Genomic DNA, 21,639 nt, shown 5'->3' with positions numbered 1-21,639 from the left:
GGCATGACGAGGAGCATCCATGAAGAACAACAGTGCCTAAACCCGACGCGCAGCTGGCACGGAGCTGCGCTGGGGAAGCGGGACAGTGGTACGGGGTATCGGGGCAAAGGCGCTTGCCGGGGCTGCACCTCTTTACCACAGCAGCCCTGAGACACCGGGCTAGGAACCTTCCGGTCTCATTGCTCCTCTGCTTAACAGGGCTCCGTTTTGGCTCAGACTGGGAGGGAGACCTCCCTGCCCTCCTGGGGAACCACTGCCCGAATCAGGGGGAGAAGCTATGGGAGGGCTTTGCTTATCTCCTCTCACTCTACAGAGCAAACAGGACGATGTGACGTGCTAACAAATGTGCTTTATTGTACGTTTTCCACAATCATTAAGGATTTTGTTGAACTTAAGGATTTCGTTGAACATTAAGGATTTTTTTGAACTTGACTGATCAAAGTTCCACACTCAATCGGTTTTGGTGGTCTCGGTTCAACCCCAACAAGTCCCTACCTACCATGCCACCCCAGGGTAAGCCCCCGCAGCAGCAGCCGTGGCTGGTGAGCATCGCCCCACCAGCTCTCCCTCCGGGCCCCGGGGTTTATCAGCAGCACAGGAACAAGGGGATGTGCTGCTGGATCCCTACCCCGAGCCAGACCACCTTGCCAGCTCCACCAGTTTACATCCTCAGAGAAATCCGTCCCAGCACAGGGATCCAGTCGCTCACCTTCCCTAAACCAAGAATCATATCCTTCGTCTTGCAATCCATCTCTTTCAGTGACTGATCTTTAAAATCAAATATTTTAGGTTCTTACAGAAAATTAAAAAAAAAAAAATCAGATAAAATGGTGATTAAAATCACAGTCAATTTGCAATGCTTTCATTGAAAGTACCCAAGCAACCTGATTTAAAAAGATGTTAAGAATCAAAGCCTATTTTTCAGAAATGTCAATAATATTCCAATGCAACTTGTCCTCTGACCTGTGACTCGGCAGGTCGCTCATGAGTGAGTCAATCTTGCAAACCTAAGACTGGCCACGTTCACCAACGGTGAACCACCACCGATGCCCAAAGTCACGTCAGAAATTAATTTGGTCCCAAACCCCCATCTGTGTACTCAGTGCAAAGAACCAGGCAGCAATTACTGCCCCAGGTTTTCAAAACACTGAACGTGTTTGGAAACAAACTGTTGCCTTCCTGTTTCCAAATCATGGAGTAAGGCACCGAGTCCTACCAACGCATCTCCTGAATCATCCCTTCACACACAAACCCGAAGAAATAGTCTTCATCCTCCACAAGAGAATTACTCATGAGTTGGTGATGAGACCCCATCCTTCACATCCTGCTAGAAGCACCTGGCCACGCCGCCTACCCCCCGGCCAGATTTTGATACACTTACTCACATTGGGTTGCATGTAAATAATCCAGTTGCCTCCACCCTGTTCCCAGGGCTACTCTGCAAAACGAGGTAGGGTATCAGAAGCTGGAGCAGCAAAGCTCGCTAGCTTTCACGGGGGAAGAGGCATCTACCCAAAGATGCTCAACGCTTACAGGGTTGTCCAGTTAACAACCACCTACGACAGATGGACTCTGGGAGAGTCTGACTGGTACCTGTGGAAGGTGGGGAAAGATCTTCAGAGAAAAGAACAAATGGATGTTGTGACACCGACCAGTATTTCTAAAAATAAAATTAAACCAGAGGGTCCCATACAGTGTGAGCAGCCCCGTGGCTTTCCTCCTGTGCATACTCTGACGATTCCAGTGCCCAAGTCCTAAGTGAGTGAGTCCTTCCCCGGGGGTGGCTTTGTTCATATTTTATTTAGTGCACTTAAAGTGACATTTTCTACAGCTGTCAAGAGTGAGGTGGCATTTTCTGCATGGATGTTGGCCCATGCAGGGAAGGTCCCCAGCTGGAAGATGCTCTTGGCCCACGTGTTCATTGCCAAGCTAAGAAGCAGAACTCCCATAAGATTCATGAGCAACCCAGTTCTTGCCTACAAAAGAAATACAAAGTCAACTGTTGAGTTTAGACTGGACAACTACAGCATGTGAATCATGAAGCTATTTGAATATAAACATTATAGAAATGGAAGGCTTAATTGCCGTTAATATTAGCAACATCTTAAGTGGACTTTCTTAAGCCACAAAGGCCATTCTGCAGATGCTTACCAAGCTTTGATCCATCAAAAACATGAACATCTGTTTAGCCTCAGGAATGTGAGCAGGAACTGGGACTGAGCCTAATTTTACTCATAAACTTTATTTCTCTGAGCTGGGGAACATTTCCTGCACCCAGAAGCCCATGAAAGTTGAGCTGCTGACACTGGCAGGAACAGGAGCAGGGTCTGGGAGATGCTGAGCATATTCAAGACCAGCTTTGTCACCATTTGGAGCCACAGTGGCTCCAAATTTCACAGGGCTCCTTCCATATACCTGTGCCTTCAGACACTGCTGAGAACAATATTAGACTTCTGTTTTTTCACTTTAGCACATGTTGAACTTGTAGCACTCCTGAAAATTCCTTTTCTAAACACTCCACTCAGACCGATTGTTTCCAGCATTATCTAAAAGAACTTACCATGTCCTTGACCATCAAGTGTCCAGAAGAAAACGCAATTGAATTAGGAGGTGTTGAGACTGGCAGCATGAATGCGTAGGAGCATCCTATAGTTCCTGGTATCATTAAATAGAGGGGATTTACTTTCAGACGAATGGCCTTGAAAAACAGAGAGGAACAGAAATTGTACCTTGGGGATTTGGAGTCACAGGCAGATATATCAAAGACTGCAAATAGCTAGTGCATCGTGCAGAGCTGTATCCCACACTCCATGATAAACAATCACACATCTCGCCAAGAGCGTCTGAAGGATTATTATCCTTCGGTGTCCACATTATGCTACAGGCACTTGCTTTGTTGCTCCCAAGGATTTCAAAGCCCCTGAAGCCCAGGAGCAGGAGAACCACATGGTGCCCGTCACAGCACAGATGCGACACAAACCTGCCCGTGCAAGGGGCAGAGCGAGGAGGAGAGCAGAGGAGCTGCCACGGGAATACCTTACCAGCTCTGCCAAGACAGGCAGAAAGATGATAATAGTGGCTGTGTTGCTGGCGAACTCCGTGAATAAGGCGATGACAATCGTGATGAGGATGACAGCCACGGGCGGTGGCACACCCTCCAAGGGATGCAGGCGGCCTCCTATCCAGACAGACAAACCGGACTCCTGCAGAAGGGGAGAGCAGACCAGCTGGAGAGGGGAGCTCCTGCGTCCCTGCAGGTGAACTGACCCTTTCCTAGTACCGCAAATTACGTACGACCTTCACCCACCCACACAAGCACCTATACACAGCGTCCTCAGGGTAGTTAACAGCAAGCAGTTTGAAAGGAGTTGCAAGGTCTCTTAACCTCCTGCATTGCTGTCACTCGGAGTTGCGAAACATGTCCTTCAAGTGTTGTGACCCCACAGATGCAAATTTCCCAGAGCCAAATGAGAAGCCCAAGTGATACCCCGATAAAATCCAACTCTGTCGGGCAGGATGACTGCAACGGGGCATCTGCGGGGGGCCTCACCTCACAGCCCTTTGCCATGGCAAAGCCTCCTCCAAGCAGCAAGATGATGTTCCAGGGCACCGTCTCTTGAGCCTTCCTCCAAGTCAGCAAGGGCTGCGTCTCAGTGTTTGGTGCTAGGTGAAGAGAAAACCCCGATGTCAAACACCCACCCAAAGAGGAGCACATCAGGCATCATCTGACAGAATGACATCATGAGCCTGACATCAGTGCTGCAGCTCTCTAACCATGAGTTGCTGACAAAATATACATATGGAATCTCTTAAGGTAGACAATTAAAAGATCATTTAACTTAATATCAGATCTTTAAAAAAAAAAAGGAAAAGAAAAGAATTCTAGCACTTAAAAGTTTTCTTAGAGGCTTTCTTGAGGCAACATTTAATATCAGGTTAATGTTCTCTCTAACAGACATAAACATTTTCTTCAACAGATAGGAGTCCGCAGAAGAAGGAAATCTTCTATCATTTGAATTATGAAGATGTTATTAATTTTCCAATAGCCATTCAACAGGCGGCGAGTTTTATAGTGAAGAGCTCATCTCCCCTAAAGGCCATCTCTTAATACACGATGAAGTGAGCTCTGTCATATGGAAGGACGCACTAATGGGACTGTAATTTTCTGCTGAACAAGGGCATGTATATTTTATCCAGAGGAGGCCTGATTAAATATCTTCCTGCATATGGACAGCACAATAAACGTGCATGACTCAGAGCAGCAGGTATTTTGTTCCCGTAGACCCCAAGCAGTGCGGCACCATCCACAAAGGGCCTTCATCAGCTGCACCTCCACATTAAGACCATCTCTTATTCCAAGTGGCTTATGAATTAAAATTTGTGTCTCATTGCTAGTCAAGAGGCCAGACCCAAGATTTCAAAAGACTCCTGGTACTAAAACCGGCCGGGAAGTTTGGGTTTTATGAGTTTAAATTCTAAATCATTCTGGGAACTGAGGAAAGGCCCCTATTTTTGAGTAAGGATAACTCGCCCAGCTCTGCCATCTCAGAGGTTCATGCTCCCCGCTGAGGGACAGGAGCTGTTTGTGAGTCAGCAACCAAAGCTCCGTTTCACAATCAGGTCTGCTATGGTAAATCAACACCGATTTTCGTTCGCTTCAACCCGCCATGGCATCATCTCCGACAGCTACATGAGCAACTGAGTCATTCCTGCAATCGGCAGCAGGGCAGTGACTGCTAAACCTCTTCTGGCACTTCAGAAAAAAAGCCTCTGTATGATCAAATTGCACCTTCAAACCACGCTGCTCCAGACGGCCAGCGCAGCTGCTGTGGGCTGGGGCAGGTCCAAGGGGAGACAGCCTTGGCTCTTGCTCCACACCTGCCCTGCCAGAGCACAGGCAAGGGCAGAGTCCCTGCCCAGGGGGGTCTCCTACTCACCTTTCATGTCAAACCACCACCTGAAGGAAGGTTTTTGCGAAGGGAAGAAGAACAGTATAATCACAATGGTGATGCCCGTGACTGCATCTGAGATAAACCTGTCCAAAAGCAGCAGAAACACTTGTAAGAAGCACAAGCCTGTAGAATTACAAAGTTTATGAAAACAGGGATTTAACCAAAGAAGATTACAAGTTTCCATCAGGTTTGAACAACGCTCATTGTTCACAGTTCAGTTCTTTTTTAATTCCCTGCCGAGCTACATTTCTACAACGGGCTGTGAACCCCCTAGAAAAGCTGCCCTACAAATGTAAAAACCAAGACCTAATCCCCACCGCACCGATGCTCTGGCTGTTCTGATTGCCGAGCCGTGATCAGGCCATGAGGGGTTGTGACGACAAGTTTCCTCAGCTCATTGCAGGGAGGAAGAGAGGCACAGCCCAAACCATCTCATTTATATGAGCTCTGCAAAACGCTCAGACTCTAAGATGAAAGGCAGGCTCCATCCAGTAAAGAGCTTAAGCATGTGTTCGATTGCAAGGAGCTATTAACGGATGAGGAAAAAGTCCATAACTACTTTGTTGTATTAAGGAATCATTTACTAAGCTATGGATTTATTTTAGAAAAAACTATGAAGGTCTCTTCTGTTAAGAAATTACAACACCCTCTCTGAGCTTTAGCATTCTCCAACTGTCCGTTCTCTTCCCAAGGTATGGATGTCACAGGGGACACAAACTTGCCAAACAGACAGGATAGCACTCAGGGTCATCTCCTGCCAGTGAAATCAGTGGATCACATAAAGAATTCAGTATTTCACTGTAAATCTACCTATAAACAGCGTTCCCAACATTAAAACCCTAGGGGTGGCTTCAGATAGACGTATGCCAGCTTCCCACCAGGCTTCATGTACCTCATCCGGGAGACAGAAACAATAAATCTGGGTCTGCTACTTGAAGTCCAGTTTAATTTATTCCAGAAAACCTGAGTAATAGTTTAGGCAATGCAATCAGAAACCCAGGAATCTCAACGACTTGGAAATGCTTTTGAAAAATGTGATGGAGGAATGAAAATAAAATCTTACCCTGGTGCAAACAAGCTTGCCCAGCCTGGGATGAATTTGGGATCCCTGGAGAATAGCATGATTGCAAACATGCAGAAGAAGAAGAAAATTGCCTGTTCCGCAAACCTAAGATGAAAAGAAATCCAGTTAAAATGCTGATGTGAGACGTTAGGCAGGTTTTCTAAAAATAACGACAGTGAAACATCGGAATAGATTGTTAACCTATTTGCAAATACTGATATCTGCCAGCAATTATCTCTTATTGGAAGACATTAAGGAGAGACAAGACGGGCATCAGGAATGCCCAGGTGTCACTACAGGCATTTGCAAGGTTGACCCTCTGGCTGCGGCAGAGGGGAAGGGCCAAGCAGCTTCTCGTGGTGACTCCTCTCACGGCTGCCCTCTGGGATGTCCCTACGGCACGGTCAGTCAGGGGTGGTTTCACTCCAGTTCAAGCAACGTAAACGGACGGCTGAGATTCAAATCATATGCGAGACAGCAGGAACAAACGGTCGAGGTCCAAACCTAAGCAGTATCCCTTAGACACATGACAAACAGCAGGGCAAATGGTAGTATCATTTGCTAAGTACCAGGCTTGACTCTAGTGGAGACAAGATTTAACCAAGACAATGCCTCAAAACACTGTTTAAAATCTCTCCGAGCACAAGGAAGGTCATTTAAACCGTTGGGAAGAGGCCACTTGCATTGATTTTAAGTTATGGGATTGCTAATCGAATTGGCAGAGCACAGCTTAATGGACTTTCTCACTTCTAGACCTCAAAGTGGGACTTTGATTCTTTCAGAGACATTTTGCAGGCTGCTCGATAATGTACTGAATGGAACAAATAAACCAATTTCTTTCATTTACAGCACAGGCACAGCCAATTGTCTTTGAAGAACCACTCCATTTTCCGCACAAGAGCAATAATTACAATGTCGATAGCACGACACAAACATCACTGAATCTTCACAGCATTGCTGTGAGTATGAAAATATTATTTTACAGATGGAGAAACACAGACGATTTAAGATTAAGACATACAGTTTAAAAAACTTTCACTATCCCTGGTTGCCTATAATATCAGTGGCTGGTTTGATTCTTGGAGACACTCAGCTTTTCCTGCTTCCCTCTTTTTTTGGCATTTCTCGTAAGTCTAAAACTCAGGTTCTGTTTGTTCCTTTCTCCAAAACATGATCCCCATCACTGCAACTTGCACCAAGCTTTTTCCAGAAGACAATACCTTTGAGAAACTACAATAAGAAGCTAAAAGAGTCTTGTTCTTTCTTCACCTAATACAGTTGAATGAGTTATTCAGAAAAAAATAATGTTTTCCATGACATGGATCTGACTTCTTTCCATGGACTTTCTTTGAGCAGCTATTAAGCATTCTTAATGTATATCCACAATCCATATGATTCATATCTATCATATGATTCATCAGCTTCCTCAGCAAAAGTTTCCTGCTGCGCACAAGAGGTATGCACAAACCTTCAAAATTTAGCCCGTGTTGGCTAGTACATAACACACAGAGGATTGGTTTTGTCCCTGGAGTAGAAAAATTACAAACAGTAATGAAACAACCCAGCATGAATTCACTCTATAATACGAACTTTGTTCTTGAGAAGATTTGAGTACAAGCTGCTATGTGCAATTATTCCTGTTAGTGAAGGTGGAGAGGCTGGGGCATGCAAAAAAGCAAACTTTGGCAGGTTACAAACACTCTGAGTGGAAACATCTATTTAATTTTCTTCTAAAAAACTCCATTTCCCCCAGTTCTCCACTCTTAAGACAGGACATTTCCAACCCACTTGACTCCTTTTTCATTTCAATCACTACTTTATGACTCACTTTGTTGGACCCAGTTTCTGATAGTCCTCCTTTATCACTTCTCTGGCTCGGGCTTCTGCATCCGCTCTTATATTTGACTTTTTATTTCTCCAGCCCCTGCCAAGAAACACAGTTATACCTTTACATGCCTCTAGCGTACCCGACACACAGTAAATGCTGCATTTACTACTGCAGCGCAGGCACACACGATGCACTCCTTCAGGGCCTGCTCTGCAAGTTTCAAAGAGCTGCACATCTCTGGTGGCTCAGTTTGCGTTCTCTTCAGACCACGCAGACTGATGATGAAGGTCTCTGGTGCAGACACAGGCAATAAGGCCCTATTTTATATATCCTTTCTCTCTGCATTCATACAAAAGAGACCCTGCAGAGGTTAGGAAGTTTCCTCTCATCTATATTCTGAACTGTTTCCTCCAGCATGGGCTGTGATTGCCAAAAGAAAGTCCCATCATTGCAGGATTTCCTCATTTCTTTGCAGGATTTCCTCCTCTCTACCAGATACCTACTTGGTAGGTAGAATAACTAGGAAGAGGGTGACACAGAAAATTAATCTGTCCCTTCACTTCTCAAGTCACTTGCAACTTCCTGGGTGATCCCAGGATGCTGCTCAGGATCAACAAAAATGTGAAGAATTTCTAACTGGTGGGGAATGTTAATGTGCTCCTGGGTAAGCCTCTTAGCCCAGCCACGCTGACCGCACACACTGTTTGATCCTTTGTAGTATGCGCATACAAATGATATATTCATACCTCACACTTCATCTCCCATCACATCCCATGCCGCTGAAGCTGGGTTCTAACCCTGACTGTGACCTTGATTAAACCTACAAACCCCAACTTTCTGCATCAGATGCACCCACCCGGCCCCACAGCGGCTGCGCTTCCTTCGCTCAGTCACTGATTCAAAGGGATGGCGTGGCTGGATCTTCTATGTGGATGAATGGTTGATCATTTGGAAGTTCCTGAACCTCAAATAGATCTGCCCAGCCCTTCAATATCTTATTTTTTGGGGGGTGTTATTAATGGCAGCTTCATCTCAGCTCAGCCAGCCCATACCTAAGCCTTTTCATGTCTTTTGGATTCAAGCAAAGCTGACCTGCTATTGCAGCGGTGTCCGTCTGCTGCAGGCACCAAGGACTTGTCCCCATAGAAAGTCCAGCCACTGTCCCCCCGTCGCTACGGCCAGAGCAGCCCGACAGGCTCCTGCAGCCGCTCGGCTGTACTTGCGCAGCTTTGCAATGTCTCCTCCGAGGCACCTCGCCACTGGGGAATACTGGTATCTGCGCTGGCCCAGCTATCCCAATAAAGCGGGGCTTTGTGCTCACAGAGACGAGCCAAACAAAACAAAAAGCATCACGTTCTCCGAGCACAAGAGCAATTTTGCATTTTGCCAGGGCCTTTGGCCAGCATAGCTACCTCTTCCCTCACCTGACCGTCCCGGGCCGTGACAGCAGGACGCCGGGGCCGTGCCCCAGCCCTCACCACAGGACACGGGAATTCAGGCTCTGCATCGCACAAGCCCTGGGCACGCGATGCAGAGGGGCTGCGAGCCCGCAGAGCATCCCACAGCAGCAGGCAGAGCCTCCTGCGAAGCCCCATGAGCAACTTAAGGACCGGCGTTGCGGCATTTTCTGGATTGAAACTTTCCCATTGATTTTTTCCTGTCTCGGAGACAATGTAAATATTTGGACACCTGTTCTCTTTTTTTTTTCCCCTCTTTATTTGCATTTTTAACTCAAAATAACAATTAAAGACTTTTCTAATACTAAAAATTCTGGTCCCTGGAGGAAGCAAGACTGTGAGTTTGTTACTATCACATATGTGAGCGTGCAGGGGGAAAAAGGGCTCCAAATGAATCAGCATGGCAATGCTGCAACCATTTTAAGTAGTGTACACTAGGGTTTGCATGTATTCATCAAAGATTTACCGGAAAAACATGTTATTCTCAGTTACAGATTAACACGTTGTTGTAAAATTAAGCCCTGTTGTGAAGTAATCTCTTCCAAACCCAAGTTTCTGCCCCAGGAACAAATCCTGGGGGGTTTTATGTTCTAGGAGATTTTTTCTACTAATTCCAAGGGAACCAAGATTTCATGCTGGTCTTCAAAGTTCGATCCCGCTTTCCCTTCTATCGATGAAAGTCTGCCATTTACCTCCACAGTCCCAGGGCAGGCAGTAAAACAACCTTTAAAAATTGTATGTTTAATTGAATGAAGATATAACACCTACTCTATACATGTATGTATTTCAGTTAGATGAAGTGTATGTAACTATGAGATATCTTTAAAATCTTCCTGTTGTATATCAGCTTCTTAAAAATGGATGACTTGTTATAGCATCCTGACGTTACTTATGAAACCCCCCACCATCCAGGAGATGATCCTGGGTGATATCAGTAGATTTAATACGAGAATGATGATGAACGTGTACTGCACAATGCTGGTATAACCAGACAACATATATGTACAGTGACTATAAACGTACCTCAGGTTAATTCCTCCATACAGGATGGAGATCCATAGCCATCCCAGAAGAAGAAAAATCAGCATTAAAGGAAATGCAAACATAAACCAAGAACCAAAGTTCACCACATCACATTCTGGAAAATAACTAAGCAAACGGGAAAAATCAAGTTAATGCAAGAAGGGAAAACATCCCGTCAATTTAAGGGTAAGCAAACATCTGAAATCAGCATCAAAGTATCCCACAAACTTGCCAGTGTGCATCTAAGAACTATTCCTCCGTGTGCATTAGCAGTTACCTGGGCACTAGGAGATTTGGGGAGCGTTGCGTTGGGACAAATCCCCCCAGGCCACCCTGCCACCCACAGCCCAGCCCAGCTGCGCAAGTCTCCACGGGAAGATGTGGAAGATCTCTCTCCAGGTGGCTGATGCTTTCATACAATGATATTCCTGAAGACCCAGGATTAAACCCTGCTACGATAACTGCTGGGGAGTCTGAGCACGAACCTCATAGGGATGCTGTACATGCCTAGGAGAGCCTCAACAAACTACTTGTAGAGGCCAGCAAAGTTAAGAAATGCCTGTGGGCACTTAGGATGGCACAAATTTCTGTTCCTATGCACACAGGAGGCATCTTTTATGATTAAGAAAACAGGCCAGAAGTAGTGGGTTTCTTATTTTTCTTTCTACCATACAGCACTGGATGTAATTGCTCACAAAACACTACACGGCCTGTTTCATCAGAACAGTTACCAGGTTAATTGTAAGCGTGTAGTCAAGTCCCATTAAATTCAAAGGGATTAAGAGCATCAGGAAGGCGAAGCACGTATGCACCAGCTTGGCTGACAGCCTGGCTGGGTACACTGGAAACCTGCTTATTACAGCTAAGGCCGATACAACCACCCTCTGCTTTCATCTGCTCACAAAGTTTCTCAGAATGTTCTGGAAGGGCATAAATTTTCTAAACTAGTTCTCAGCCCAAAAGGAAATTTCCTAGAGGGATGGAGAACATGTCTCTGTTTTCCAGGATTTACAGGGCTCTCCAGGATGGCCTCCCGTACCTCTTGAGCTGTCCCAGGAGGATGAGGTTTGGTGCAGTTCCCGTCAGCGTGGCTGTACCTCCAATGCTGGCTGCGTATGGGATTGAGATGAGGAAACCTTTCCATATATTTGTTTTGTATTCCTCCTCCTTCTTTAAGTCTGAGAGAGTATCAGTGGTAACCTCCTTCTCCTCCGTCAGATCTTTGCTTTAAAACAGTCCAAAAGAGAATCCAGTGAAAGACCTGGTTTAAGTACAGCGCAACCACTTCAGAGCCTTGACAGATGGAAAATTCCCAGTTTTTTAGAAATCCAAGCTAACACTGTCCTCAAGGACACCTAAGCAGCTCAGTGCAGCAGAGGGGTCTGCTCAGTGAACTGCAGCCTCGCAGAGGGCAGAGCACCCTCAGCACCCGTCCGTCGGAGCTGAGGGTGCACGTGCCTTGCCCGGCCCCTCAGCAACTTGTAACACTTAGCATAAAGTCCACAGGACTGCTAAAAGGAAAAAAAAAAAAATAAAATTTGATAGCACCAAGAGGAAAGAAACATCTGTTCCTGAAAAGATGCTTCCTTCCCATCGTTGTTATCAAAGGAGGACCATCACCAGTGTGTAAATCCTGGTGGTTTTACATCACCAGCTTCACACCGGTGTGTTTGATGTTCCTGAGAAAACCAAGTCACAATTTCCCATCAGGAGACACCTCTGACTACCATTTCAGAGTGACTGGAAAATCTCTGCAATGATTTGGACATGCAGAAGGATGCTGGGCACACGGAGGAGGGTTTCTATCATCAGGCTGCTAGTGATTGGGACGTTTAGTATAATCAAAACATTTCAGTGATTGAATTTCAAATTCCTAAAACTTGGTCTAGCTCAGGGGATAATTCTCTCTTTCAACTCTCTAATACAAACTTTATAATTAACTTACTCCTCAGTACTTGCCAGAAACTGCATCTCAGTTGGCACAGTGTAAAGTTTATTCTGCTGTAAAGATGCTGAAAAAGAAAGATGAGGACTTTAAAACAGTTCAAAGCATCTAGAAAATTCTCCTTGAACCACACAGAGGAACGGAGGAACCAACCGCCATTTACAGAGGGGCTGTGCAGACAAAGGGGACAGAATCGGGAGCACCTGGCAGGGATGAACGAGCCTGTCTCCTCCTGCCACCGCTCCGCTCCCACCACAGTACCCAGCTTCTCCTTCAACGCCCAGAGGCGCTTGGTCCTTTTACTACTTCTGCCACCGGTCAGATCTTCTAACATGACCAGGAGTTCCAGGGTGTCCCTTAGCAAGTCATGGGTTTGGGGTGGGGGGGTGCATTTTTTGGGTAACCATAGCTCTTTCTTGGGAAGAAAAACTGTTGGGCCTGACGTATCTGTAAGGCACGTTCCCCAAGGTACATCAGGAGCTCATCCTGCTGCGGAGCGCCATTCCCAAGGGACGAGAATGTTATCCCCTGCAGATATCTAGTGCAAAGTCAACATAAAGCTGTAATTCCCTCTTAAAAGGCAAGAGACAGACACATTTGGGGATTAGGCTTCGTACCAGGTACTCTGAAATCCACCCTGACCACAAGGACCATTCCCAAGCCCATCACCCCCTCCCTGAATGACAGACCCTCCAGGCTGAGCAACTGGTCCCTGACACAAGTTTAGGGCAACCACAGGAAGACTCTGTTTCATACCCAGCTACCAGGGACCGTCCTGCATATTTCACACAGACTCTGCATCACCGTCCTCCTTATCACCAACCACAGGGAACACAAGTGGGACTTAGAAGCACTTGAGGAAAGGGTATATTTTGACCAATGTTCTCTTTGGCAGTAAACTGGGAGCTGCACACCACTCTACCACACACATACATATGCAAGAATTCAGAAATCAAAAGAGAGAAATGCAATACAATCACTTTTTTTTTTACCAGATCCCACACTAAGGCTTGTGACATTTGTAGCCCTGGTTCATGGCTTGACCTCCTGAGGTTGGGAGTAGACATGTGCTATTAAACCCCATTTTCCATATTCTTCCTCAGGACTGGAGTACTGGTGAGTTTTATGCACCTTCAGCCCAGGTGGCCCTTCCCTGTCACCACTGGCTCTACTCCTTTTCTTGTCTCTGCATATTTTTGGGTCCAGAGGCCTGTGTCCCTGCACTTCTCCAGGCTCTGCAGACCACTGCCTGCAGAGCCCAATTCCTGGTACTGCCACCCAGCAGTCCCCAAATTTCCTTGCACCCCTCCTCAGGCTGAAACACCATCCTCTTCTACCTATGTATGCACTAGAAACCAAAAGTAGTGCATGGAGATTAGCCAGTGGTCAAAGTCTCTGGACTCATTCATGTGTGCGCCGAAGACACCGAGCTCGTTCCAGCTCAGTGATCCAAGGATTTTTGCAATGTCATGTTTTACACATCGCTAATTTACTGAATTGGAGTTAATTGGTTTGGACACACACATGCTGAGCTTTCATCCCAAAGATGCCGGGACGGAGGGGTGTAATCAGAAGGACAAACATTAACCCATGGTTGACTGTTGATCCCCCAAAGCATTTAGCCCAAGGCCATCCCACTCAAGCCTAGTGCTGTCTCCGCAAAGGCACATATTTCATTCTACCTCTTAACATTTCTCAACTTTTTCTTCCTTGCTAAGCCCAAATTCCCACCCCATCCTGACAGGACAATCTGTGAGTTACCTCTCAAGGAAGGTTTGCAAAAGGCAACCATGCACAGGAAAGCCAGAGTTGCTGCAGAACAAACTTTTCCTACAAAACTTGTAAAAAGCAGTTGAAAATTGTTACAGGTCCGTAAGTCAGAAGAGGCCAAAGACCACCGAGGCAGGACCTGGCTGTACACATCTCTCACCGAGCAGTATTCAGTGGCCATTTAACTCAAATACCTTGTATACCTTAGAGGCAGAAAGGCTTGTCCTAAATAAGTTTGGCTTTAGTGACGTTTTTATTACTTCTAAAAAGTTGAAAAGGCCTGAGAAGGAGTATTTCCTGGGGCTGTACCCTGCCAGCGGGGCTGGGGTCAGGCAGCCAAACCAGGCAGCGGTGTCCAAAAATGCACATTTCCCACCTGCCGCTTCAGAGACCTCATTTCCAGGTCTGCGACCCAACGAAACACCTCAAGCACTGGCTGCAGTTTATCTTGAATTTGCAGAAGATATTTTCTATGCAGAAAAAAAAAAAAAAAAAAAGGATGGAGATAGTTTCTTGTGATTTTTACCAGGAGATACTTAAGCTGCTCAGAGAAATGAGATATTGCCAATGATGGGTTAGTGGGCAGAGCGCAGGAGATGGTCAGGCTCACTAGCACAGCGGTTTCCAGTTTGTCACATGTCTATCACACAGTTTGGATTTAGGGCTGGAGATGTCAGATAGAGTTGTAGGGAATCTATAACCCACCTCCAAAAGGAAAGTTCTGGAAGTTGAAAAAAGCCTGTTGGTGTTCAGTTTATAACCCTGCTTGGATCAACCGGAACCAGCTGGGACTTCAGCCACCAAAGCTCATCTAACTGCATTCTGCCATCAGTAGCCAATAGGGTCAAAATCAACAAAACACTCCACCAAATTTTAGCTATCAATGACATAGGCATGCCAACATTTACTGCTCTATAACATGCTGCCCACATGGCTGAGCACAGACATAAGCGATTGCGACCTTGAGGTTCTCCCCTCAGCAAAAAAGCGTGACCAACTGATCAGAGACACCGCTTTAATTCTGGCACTGTGTGCGTAAGCAAAGCCTTTCACAAAGCTGGTTTCATACACTTGTTGAGATTTCTTCAGAAAACCAAATGCTTTTACATGCTACATATTCTTTAATATATTTTTAATATTTTTTTTTTAGCCACCCAAGTATTTTTTAGCCTCCTGGACACTACTACAGTATTATTAAAGCATATCCGAGATATTCTTTATCATATGCCATTGTAAAAGTTTGCTTCCACATACAGTCCTCTTCGCCATTAAATCTGCCTGTCTTTTTTGCAACACAGATTATGATTCAGTTGGATTATAAAAATTAAGTAAACTATGAAATGAGTATTCCTTTTTCTCAAATGCACGTTCCTTACATTTGGTTGGGTTTCATCAGGCCTGTGAAAAAACTAACCGGGACAGCCCCACTGGAGATGTGCAACCAGCCCTGGCCGCAGACGACACCCGACAGCCAGGAACCCCCTGCAGAAAGCTCACCTTCACCTCTCCGCTCCTAGAGGTAACACCGGATTCGTCGCTTTTGACTGACTTCAGGTTTAGGGCTTCCTTCAAGGAACTCAGCTTTTCTCATCCATTCAGAAAGATTACAGAAAAGGCTGAGTTCACCTCGGGACACTAAAGTTCAAATAAGAAGTCTACAAGAAAACTTGCATTTTGATGTTGTACATTTTTCAGATGACCCCTCCATCACTTGTATTTATTTCTTTTATAAGTCTCTACCTCAAAAGAAAAATGCATCATCACGCCATCACATGGTATTTGCAAAGCATCACTTTATTCATTCTCTTTGCAGGCCCCTCACTTTGCCTTTTCTGGCTTCTCTCACCACTGTAAGCCTTGTGAGCCAAGGACGTTAATTTAGTGCTTGCCAATGCCTAGGGCAACGGGGGTCTTGCTTTTATGTATTCCCAAACTCTACTGTATTTACAGTCACAACTACACACCCAAATCATTTCAGAGGATGGGGTCAGGTAGGTTAAAAGCAGACTGACAAAACACAACGCTTCTACAGAATAAGGAATTATAGCAAGAAGGTCAGGGTGTTTGATTTTAATAGATGTGAACAGTCAAAAATTCATAAAGCAAATGTGATAAAGCAACCTGGAGTGCAAAGATCTCATGATTGCTAGACATTAATGATGAATGATTAATTATATCTTTATTAGAGTACACACATGTTTGAGTCGTCTTCTGGGAACTCATTTTGTTCTGCCTTAGGACTCAGTGGGAACCAAAAAGCCATTGCTTTTAAATCACAGAAGAAGTAGTACTAATTAGTGCAAGAAAGAGAAGCCGCAACTACTGCTCCAACTATCAGTAATAGCTGCAAAGGGGACTTCATGACTCATTTCTCTTTTGCTGTTTCTCATCACTGTCTGCCAGAAGCCCAAACTCCTGGTAAGTGACTTGTGAAGAGAGGGCTGGAGGAAGACCTTGTCTGACAACATACCCCTGACCCAGCCTGGACGTGACCTGCTCAGGAGCAACACCAAGCAGTAGCACCAAGCTGGGAAACCACAAAGCCCTTTATAAATCACAGAATCACAGAATGGTCGGGGTTGGAAGGGACCTCTGGAGATCATCTGGTCCAACCCCCTGCCAGAGCAGGGTCACCCAGAGCAGGTGGCACAGGAACGCGACCAGGCGGGTTTTGAATGTCTCCAGAGACGGAGACTCCACCACCTCTCTGGGCAGCCTGTGCCAGGGCTCTGCCACCCTCAAAGTAAAGAAGTTCCTCCTCATGTTTAGGTGGAACTTCCTACGCTCAAGTTTGTGCCCGTTACCTCTTGTCCTGCCACTGGGCACCACTGAAAAGAGCCTGGCCCCATCCTCCTGACACCCACCCTTTGAGTATTTATAACCATTGACAAGATCCCCCCTCAGCAGTCTTTTTTCCAGACTGAAGAGACCCAAATCCTTCAGCCTTTCTTCGTAGGTATTTAACCTACTGGTTACGTATTTAAATAGGTATTTAACCTACCAGCCTTCCCTTCTGTCCTCCCTTTCTCCTCCAGCTCAGGCTCCAGCTTCATGGGGGAACAAATAGGAAAACGAGAGGAGAACCCAGCTGTCCACGAGCGCCGGGCAGCCCTGTGTGCTGCCATGGAGGGGCCGCTGTCCCCACTCTTGCCCCGCTCTCGCTGCCTGGCCAGTCCCTGCCTGTCCCTCCAGCAACGCACCATGAAGCACCACTCATCTGCCCAGGTGTTACTATCCACAGCCCCCCCGGCCCCGGCTCTGGCTGTCCCTGCAGCGAGGCACCCTACGAATCCCATCACCACCGTGCCCACAGAGCTGAACTGTGACTGGTGCCAGCAGCAGGTTTATGGAGCAGGTTGGCTGGGCATCACCACTTCTTGGTTTTTCCAGACAACTCATGAGCATTGCCTCCTGCATGACATGAGGAAGGGACAGGATAAAAGGGAATTTTATGCCACTACTATTCCACCGAAATAACAAAGTGTGTATTAAAATGGGACCAGCACTGAGATCAAGCTGCAGCAAAGAAAACTGGTACTTGTGCCAGTGAAGTCAATAAAATGGGGCATATTTGATGGCAGATGGGCAGACCTCAGCTGGCTTGTACTACTGTCCTGTCTCATTTACCTTGGTTTTCTTCATTATCCCTGTTCATATCCTTAGATGTGTCTTTCTCCCCAAAGAGGCTTTTTAAAATTGCATTTGCAATTGGAAGCATCATAGCAGTGGAGGCAGTATTACTTAACCACATGGACAGGAAAGACGTTGTCAACATCATCCCTAAAATTAGTCTGGAAGAGAGAAAAAAAGGAAAAGCTGAATTTCTTCAGGTTAGCAAGCTCTCTGATATATTATAGCTGTAGGAAGAAAAGCTCATGTGCAGGGATAACAAAACTAATAGCAAAAAAGACTTCTGTGACTATCCTGTAACTGGATGGAGCACAATTATGGGGCTGAACCAAATGATTCTCCTCGTGCTCCGCCGGCCTCTGAGCAAAGGCAAAGAGATGATTAACTCAATAAGCTGGAGAAAATGGGATGTGGGCAGCTCCCTGGCAGGGGAGACACCCGCATCACGGCCCACCACAGCAGAGCCGCTTCCCAAGTGCCTGCAGCTCACGTCCCCCATGGAGATCCCCCTGCTCCCATAGTCACCTGGCTGGCTGGACTCCCACCAACATGAGGACCCGGAGCGCGATCCTGCGGTGTAAATTCCACTCCTCAATGGCCGAGGCCATAATTAAACCACTGAGGAAGAGGAAGTTGGTGTCTAAAAAATATTGTGGGCAAACTTTGTTAGACGGGAGGATCCCCAGGAAGGGAAAGAGGACGATAGGCAGCAGAGCTGTCACGGCCAAGGGCAGAGCCTCTGTGCACCAATACAGGGCCATCAGCAGGATCACATAGAGACATCTTCCTTCCTGCAAAAGGAGAGAGGAAAAGTAAGACATGGCATTACAGAGACATCTTTCCACTTGGAGACACTTAGACAAGAAAAACGCAGCAGTTACTCCTTGAGGGATACAGTATTTCTCCCAAATCAATTCCATCATGCGCAACACCTTCACCCCTATACTGCGTAGGGGTTCAGGACTTACACTGATCCTCTGAGACCACCGCAAAACCCAAATCCTCCTCGGTCGCCTGAGCTTCCTACGTGCTGCAGGGTAGCAGTGCACTGGGGCATCAACCAAGGAAGCTCCTGAGAGCAGGAACTACCCATCCACGTTGAGTTAGGGCGCTAATCCCCAGCAGCCACTGCTGCTAGAGCAAGTGCTGCGAACACCCTTAGGTGTCCCATTTTCTGACCCTGCTACACTTAACATGTTTGTGCTTTCTCTCCCGCTTCCACAGAGTGTGCTCTGCACGTCTATGGAAAAACAGCTTTGAGATGGCTGTATCGAGTCCCCACATTCGCAATAGGAGGCACACAGAAAGGTTTCTTTTCTTGGATCAGAGGCTCCCGAGAGACCTGTGAGAAACCATTTGACAGCAACCCATCCCAGTCCCCACGGAAACCAGTAAATCAAGCGCCCTGGTGTCACATCGCTTCCTGAGGGCAGGGAGCTCACCCATGCCCAGCATCGCCCCAGCCTGGGCCAAGGATGGCAGAAACCCAGCGCCCCCCACGCCGTGAATTCATTCATCCACCCAGGAGGTGCAAAATAGACCAAAGCCATTTGTCACGACAGGCCACGGCCGAAATAATGAGCGACGGAAAGAAGTCAGGAGAACAGCTCCAAGCCCAGGAGGGGAGAGCCCCGGGGGGGCAGGGAGAGCCCGGCACGGAGCTGGGCTCGGGCACGGCAGGGCTGAACAGGGATATTGTCAGCGACCGCGGGGCAGAGTGCCCACAGTGCTATAAATAACAGCCGAGAGTCATTTGGAAGCCACAGAGCTATTTATTTTACCACTTTTCCAGCTTGTTGGACAGGTTGAATTGTTACTCAAAGGCACCTCTGTCCCTCTGCTTGGACCTTCCTCCCTGGCACCCAGGGCTTTGGTGAGGGAGATGATGGCTCCTTTCCCTGGCGTGGCTGGGTGGGGAACAGCGTGGGCTGGGACCTGCGTAGAGCTGCATTTTGGGGACAACGTGGTCTCGGCTGGAGCGTGCAGCAAGGTACGGCAGAGACACAACTTGCCTGGCCACCTGCAAACAATTCACTTCAGGCCTCAGCTGAATGTGGTTGCTCCCAAGCTCCTAGAGCAGACACCAGCACAGCAACACCCCCACAAACTGAGGATAAAAAATAACCACGGATATTGAGAAAGCCAAAGAACTGAATCTACCCTGAAACCCCGCTGGGTGCACAGAGTCGAGTGAATTGAAACCGATACGGGTTTATTGCCCAATACATCTGTACTGAGTGTTTGAAAAGTGGGAAGAATGACGGAATTTCTGATTTGTTTTGCTTTTAGCACTCAGGCTTTGCATTTCACAAGCAGTTCTGCTAGCAAAGCTCCAGTGCTTCAGTGCACGTGGGAACGCAAATATCACAGAACTGAGAGTAATTTGCTTTATTTTTTTTTAATACATTAATTGCAGCAGAGCCAACGCGTCATGTAAAGTTCCCAAGATCTGGATTTAAAGATCATTTGCAGTCCTAATTTTAGATCCCAGTAAAGAGACATACTGTGAAGTAAACCCTTTACATTCCCAGGGCTCAGCCCTGGCACCTGGCAGTTCCCATGAGCTCCCCATGGCTTCGCTTCCTCCAAACCAGCAGGACAAGAGCAGCAAACCTGTCAGTGATAATTTTTGCAAAAATAAAGAATCATCTTTTAAAATGTTTGCACGCTAGATCAGTGATTTCATTCCCATTGCAGCCGACAATTTCTCTTTACTCTGGTTCTTTTTATACACCAAAGAAACAGCTTTGCTCTCATTAAGCACTTTTCCATTTGATCTCTAAAGGCCATATAAATAATTTTTTCTCCCACTGGCAAAATATTCTTCAGTTTTCTGCAAGGAAAGTTGCACCAAAGTCAGCTTCAAAATAAAGACACTTTGCCTCTTACAGTGGTACAGCAACTGAAAATATTTAACAACGTCTTGATATAAGAGAATATCAGTGAGGGCTTTAATTGACTTGATGAAATAGATGAAATACAATTTAGAAAACTAATTATAAGTAAGGAATATTTATTCTCTGATGTATGGAAAACGTTCTGGAAAACATTGCAATGAAACACAGCATGAATCTAATAACTAATCTTCATTGCAAAAATCAAAGGCCAAGGGGTAAAACCAAAACAGAGCAGAAAGAACTGCTATATGGAGAGTTTTCCCGAAATTTCAAAACCTATACGGATCAACAGCAAACCACTTGAAAAGAATGCTGTAGCATTGTTTATGCAATTTATTCTGCCCCAAAAGAGGGCAAACTGCACCTATATTAAACAAGTTTTTCACTGAAGATGGGACCATCATTCAACAAAAAAGGAACAAGACCACTTCAGAATAACTCAGATTTGGAGCAAGCACTCCCCAGAATAAAACAAAAAAATTCAAAACCACTAATAAAATTGAACCAAACTGTATATAAAATCAAAAGGTTAATCAATGTTAATTAATTAATGCTCCCAGTGCCCAGCAAGTTTGGTTAGTATGCAAACAATAAATGCTAACAAACGGCAGAAGAATGGTCCTTTAGAGAGACGGCCGCAGCTGCCCCGGGACACTCGGGGCTGCATCCACTGTTGTGTGCAGCACCATCACCCCGACATGATCTTTATCCTTCGATCCCTCTGCCGTGTCACTGTCAGACGACTCCTCACCTCCCTGCAGCTTTTTTTCAAGATAAGTCTATCAAAGTTCAGGGGGGAAAATGGTAGCACATACGAACTTTAAAGTGGGTCTCATGATTGGGTTAATTCTATAACCACTTAATGATTTCCAGGGAAGTGCTCTGGACTACAGCAGCTCTCCTTCCTGTTGCTCAAGAGCCTTGAGAGCGACCTCTGCCCCTCCAGACACAGATCCTGCCTTCGCTGCACTGAAAGCACCGGAATTTTCCACACTGGGGGACCTGCTGAGCTACGGCAGAGGAAGCCAACCCACGAGGTAGTCTCCCGTGGGCAGGAGAGCTGGAGGGAGCAGG

At 46.3% G+C, this 21,639-nt stretch overlaps 1 protein-coding gene across 1 annotated transcript in view; it reads right to left on the bottom strand.

Moving 5' to 3' along the window:
* Positions 1 to 329: 329 nt before the first annotated feature.
* SLC13A3 (solute carrier family 13 member 3) overlaps positions 330 to 21,639 on the bottom strand; it is a 28,420-nt gene continuing 7,110 nt past the window's right edge. Inside the window, exons 2-13 of the mRNA XM_054218516.1 lie at positions 18,194 to 18,459; positions 17,666 to 17,829; positions 12,269 to 12,335; positions 11,363 to 11,548; positions 10,324 to 10,449; positions 7,844 to 7,939; positions 6,016 to 6,120; positions 4,938 to 5,035; positions 3,551 to 3,663; positions 3,042 to 3,203; positions 2,561 to 2,698; positions 330 to 1,976 (exon numbers count right to left, since the gene is read on the bottom strand). Of these exons, the coding sequence (XP_054074491.1) occupies positions 1,791 to 1,976; positions 2,561 to 2,698; positions 3,042 to 3,203; positions 3,551 to 3,663; positions 4,938 to 5,035; positions 6,016 to 6,120; positions 7,844 to 7,939; positions 10,324 to 10,449; positions 11,363 to 11,548; positions 12,269 to 12,335; positions 17,666 to 17,829; positions 18,194 to 18,459 (1,707 nt within the window). The 3' untranslated portion in view covers positions 330 to 1,790. The remainder of the gene's footprint in view (positions 1,977 to 2,560; positions 2,699 to 3,041; positions 3,204 to 3,550; positions 3,664 to 4,937; positions 5,036 to 6,015; positions 6,121 to 7,843; positions 7,940 to 10,323; positions 10,450 to 11,362; positions 11,549 to 12,268; positions 12,336 to 17,665; positions 17,830 to 18,193; positions 18,460 to 21,639) is intronic.

The sequence above is a fragment of the Rissa tridactyla genome, chromosome 12, assembly GCF_028500815.1.
Source record: "Rissa tridactyla isolate bRisTri1 chromosome 12, bRisTri1.patW.cur.20221130, whole genome shotgun sequence".
Classification (NCBI taxonomy): domain Eukaryota; kingdom Metazoa; phylum Chordata; class Aves; order Charadriiformes; family Laridae; genus Rissa; species Rissa tridactyla.
The sequence above is the reverse complement of the archived record's forward strand: the minus strand, read 5'-3'. Positions and strand labels throughout refer to the sequence as shown.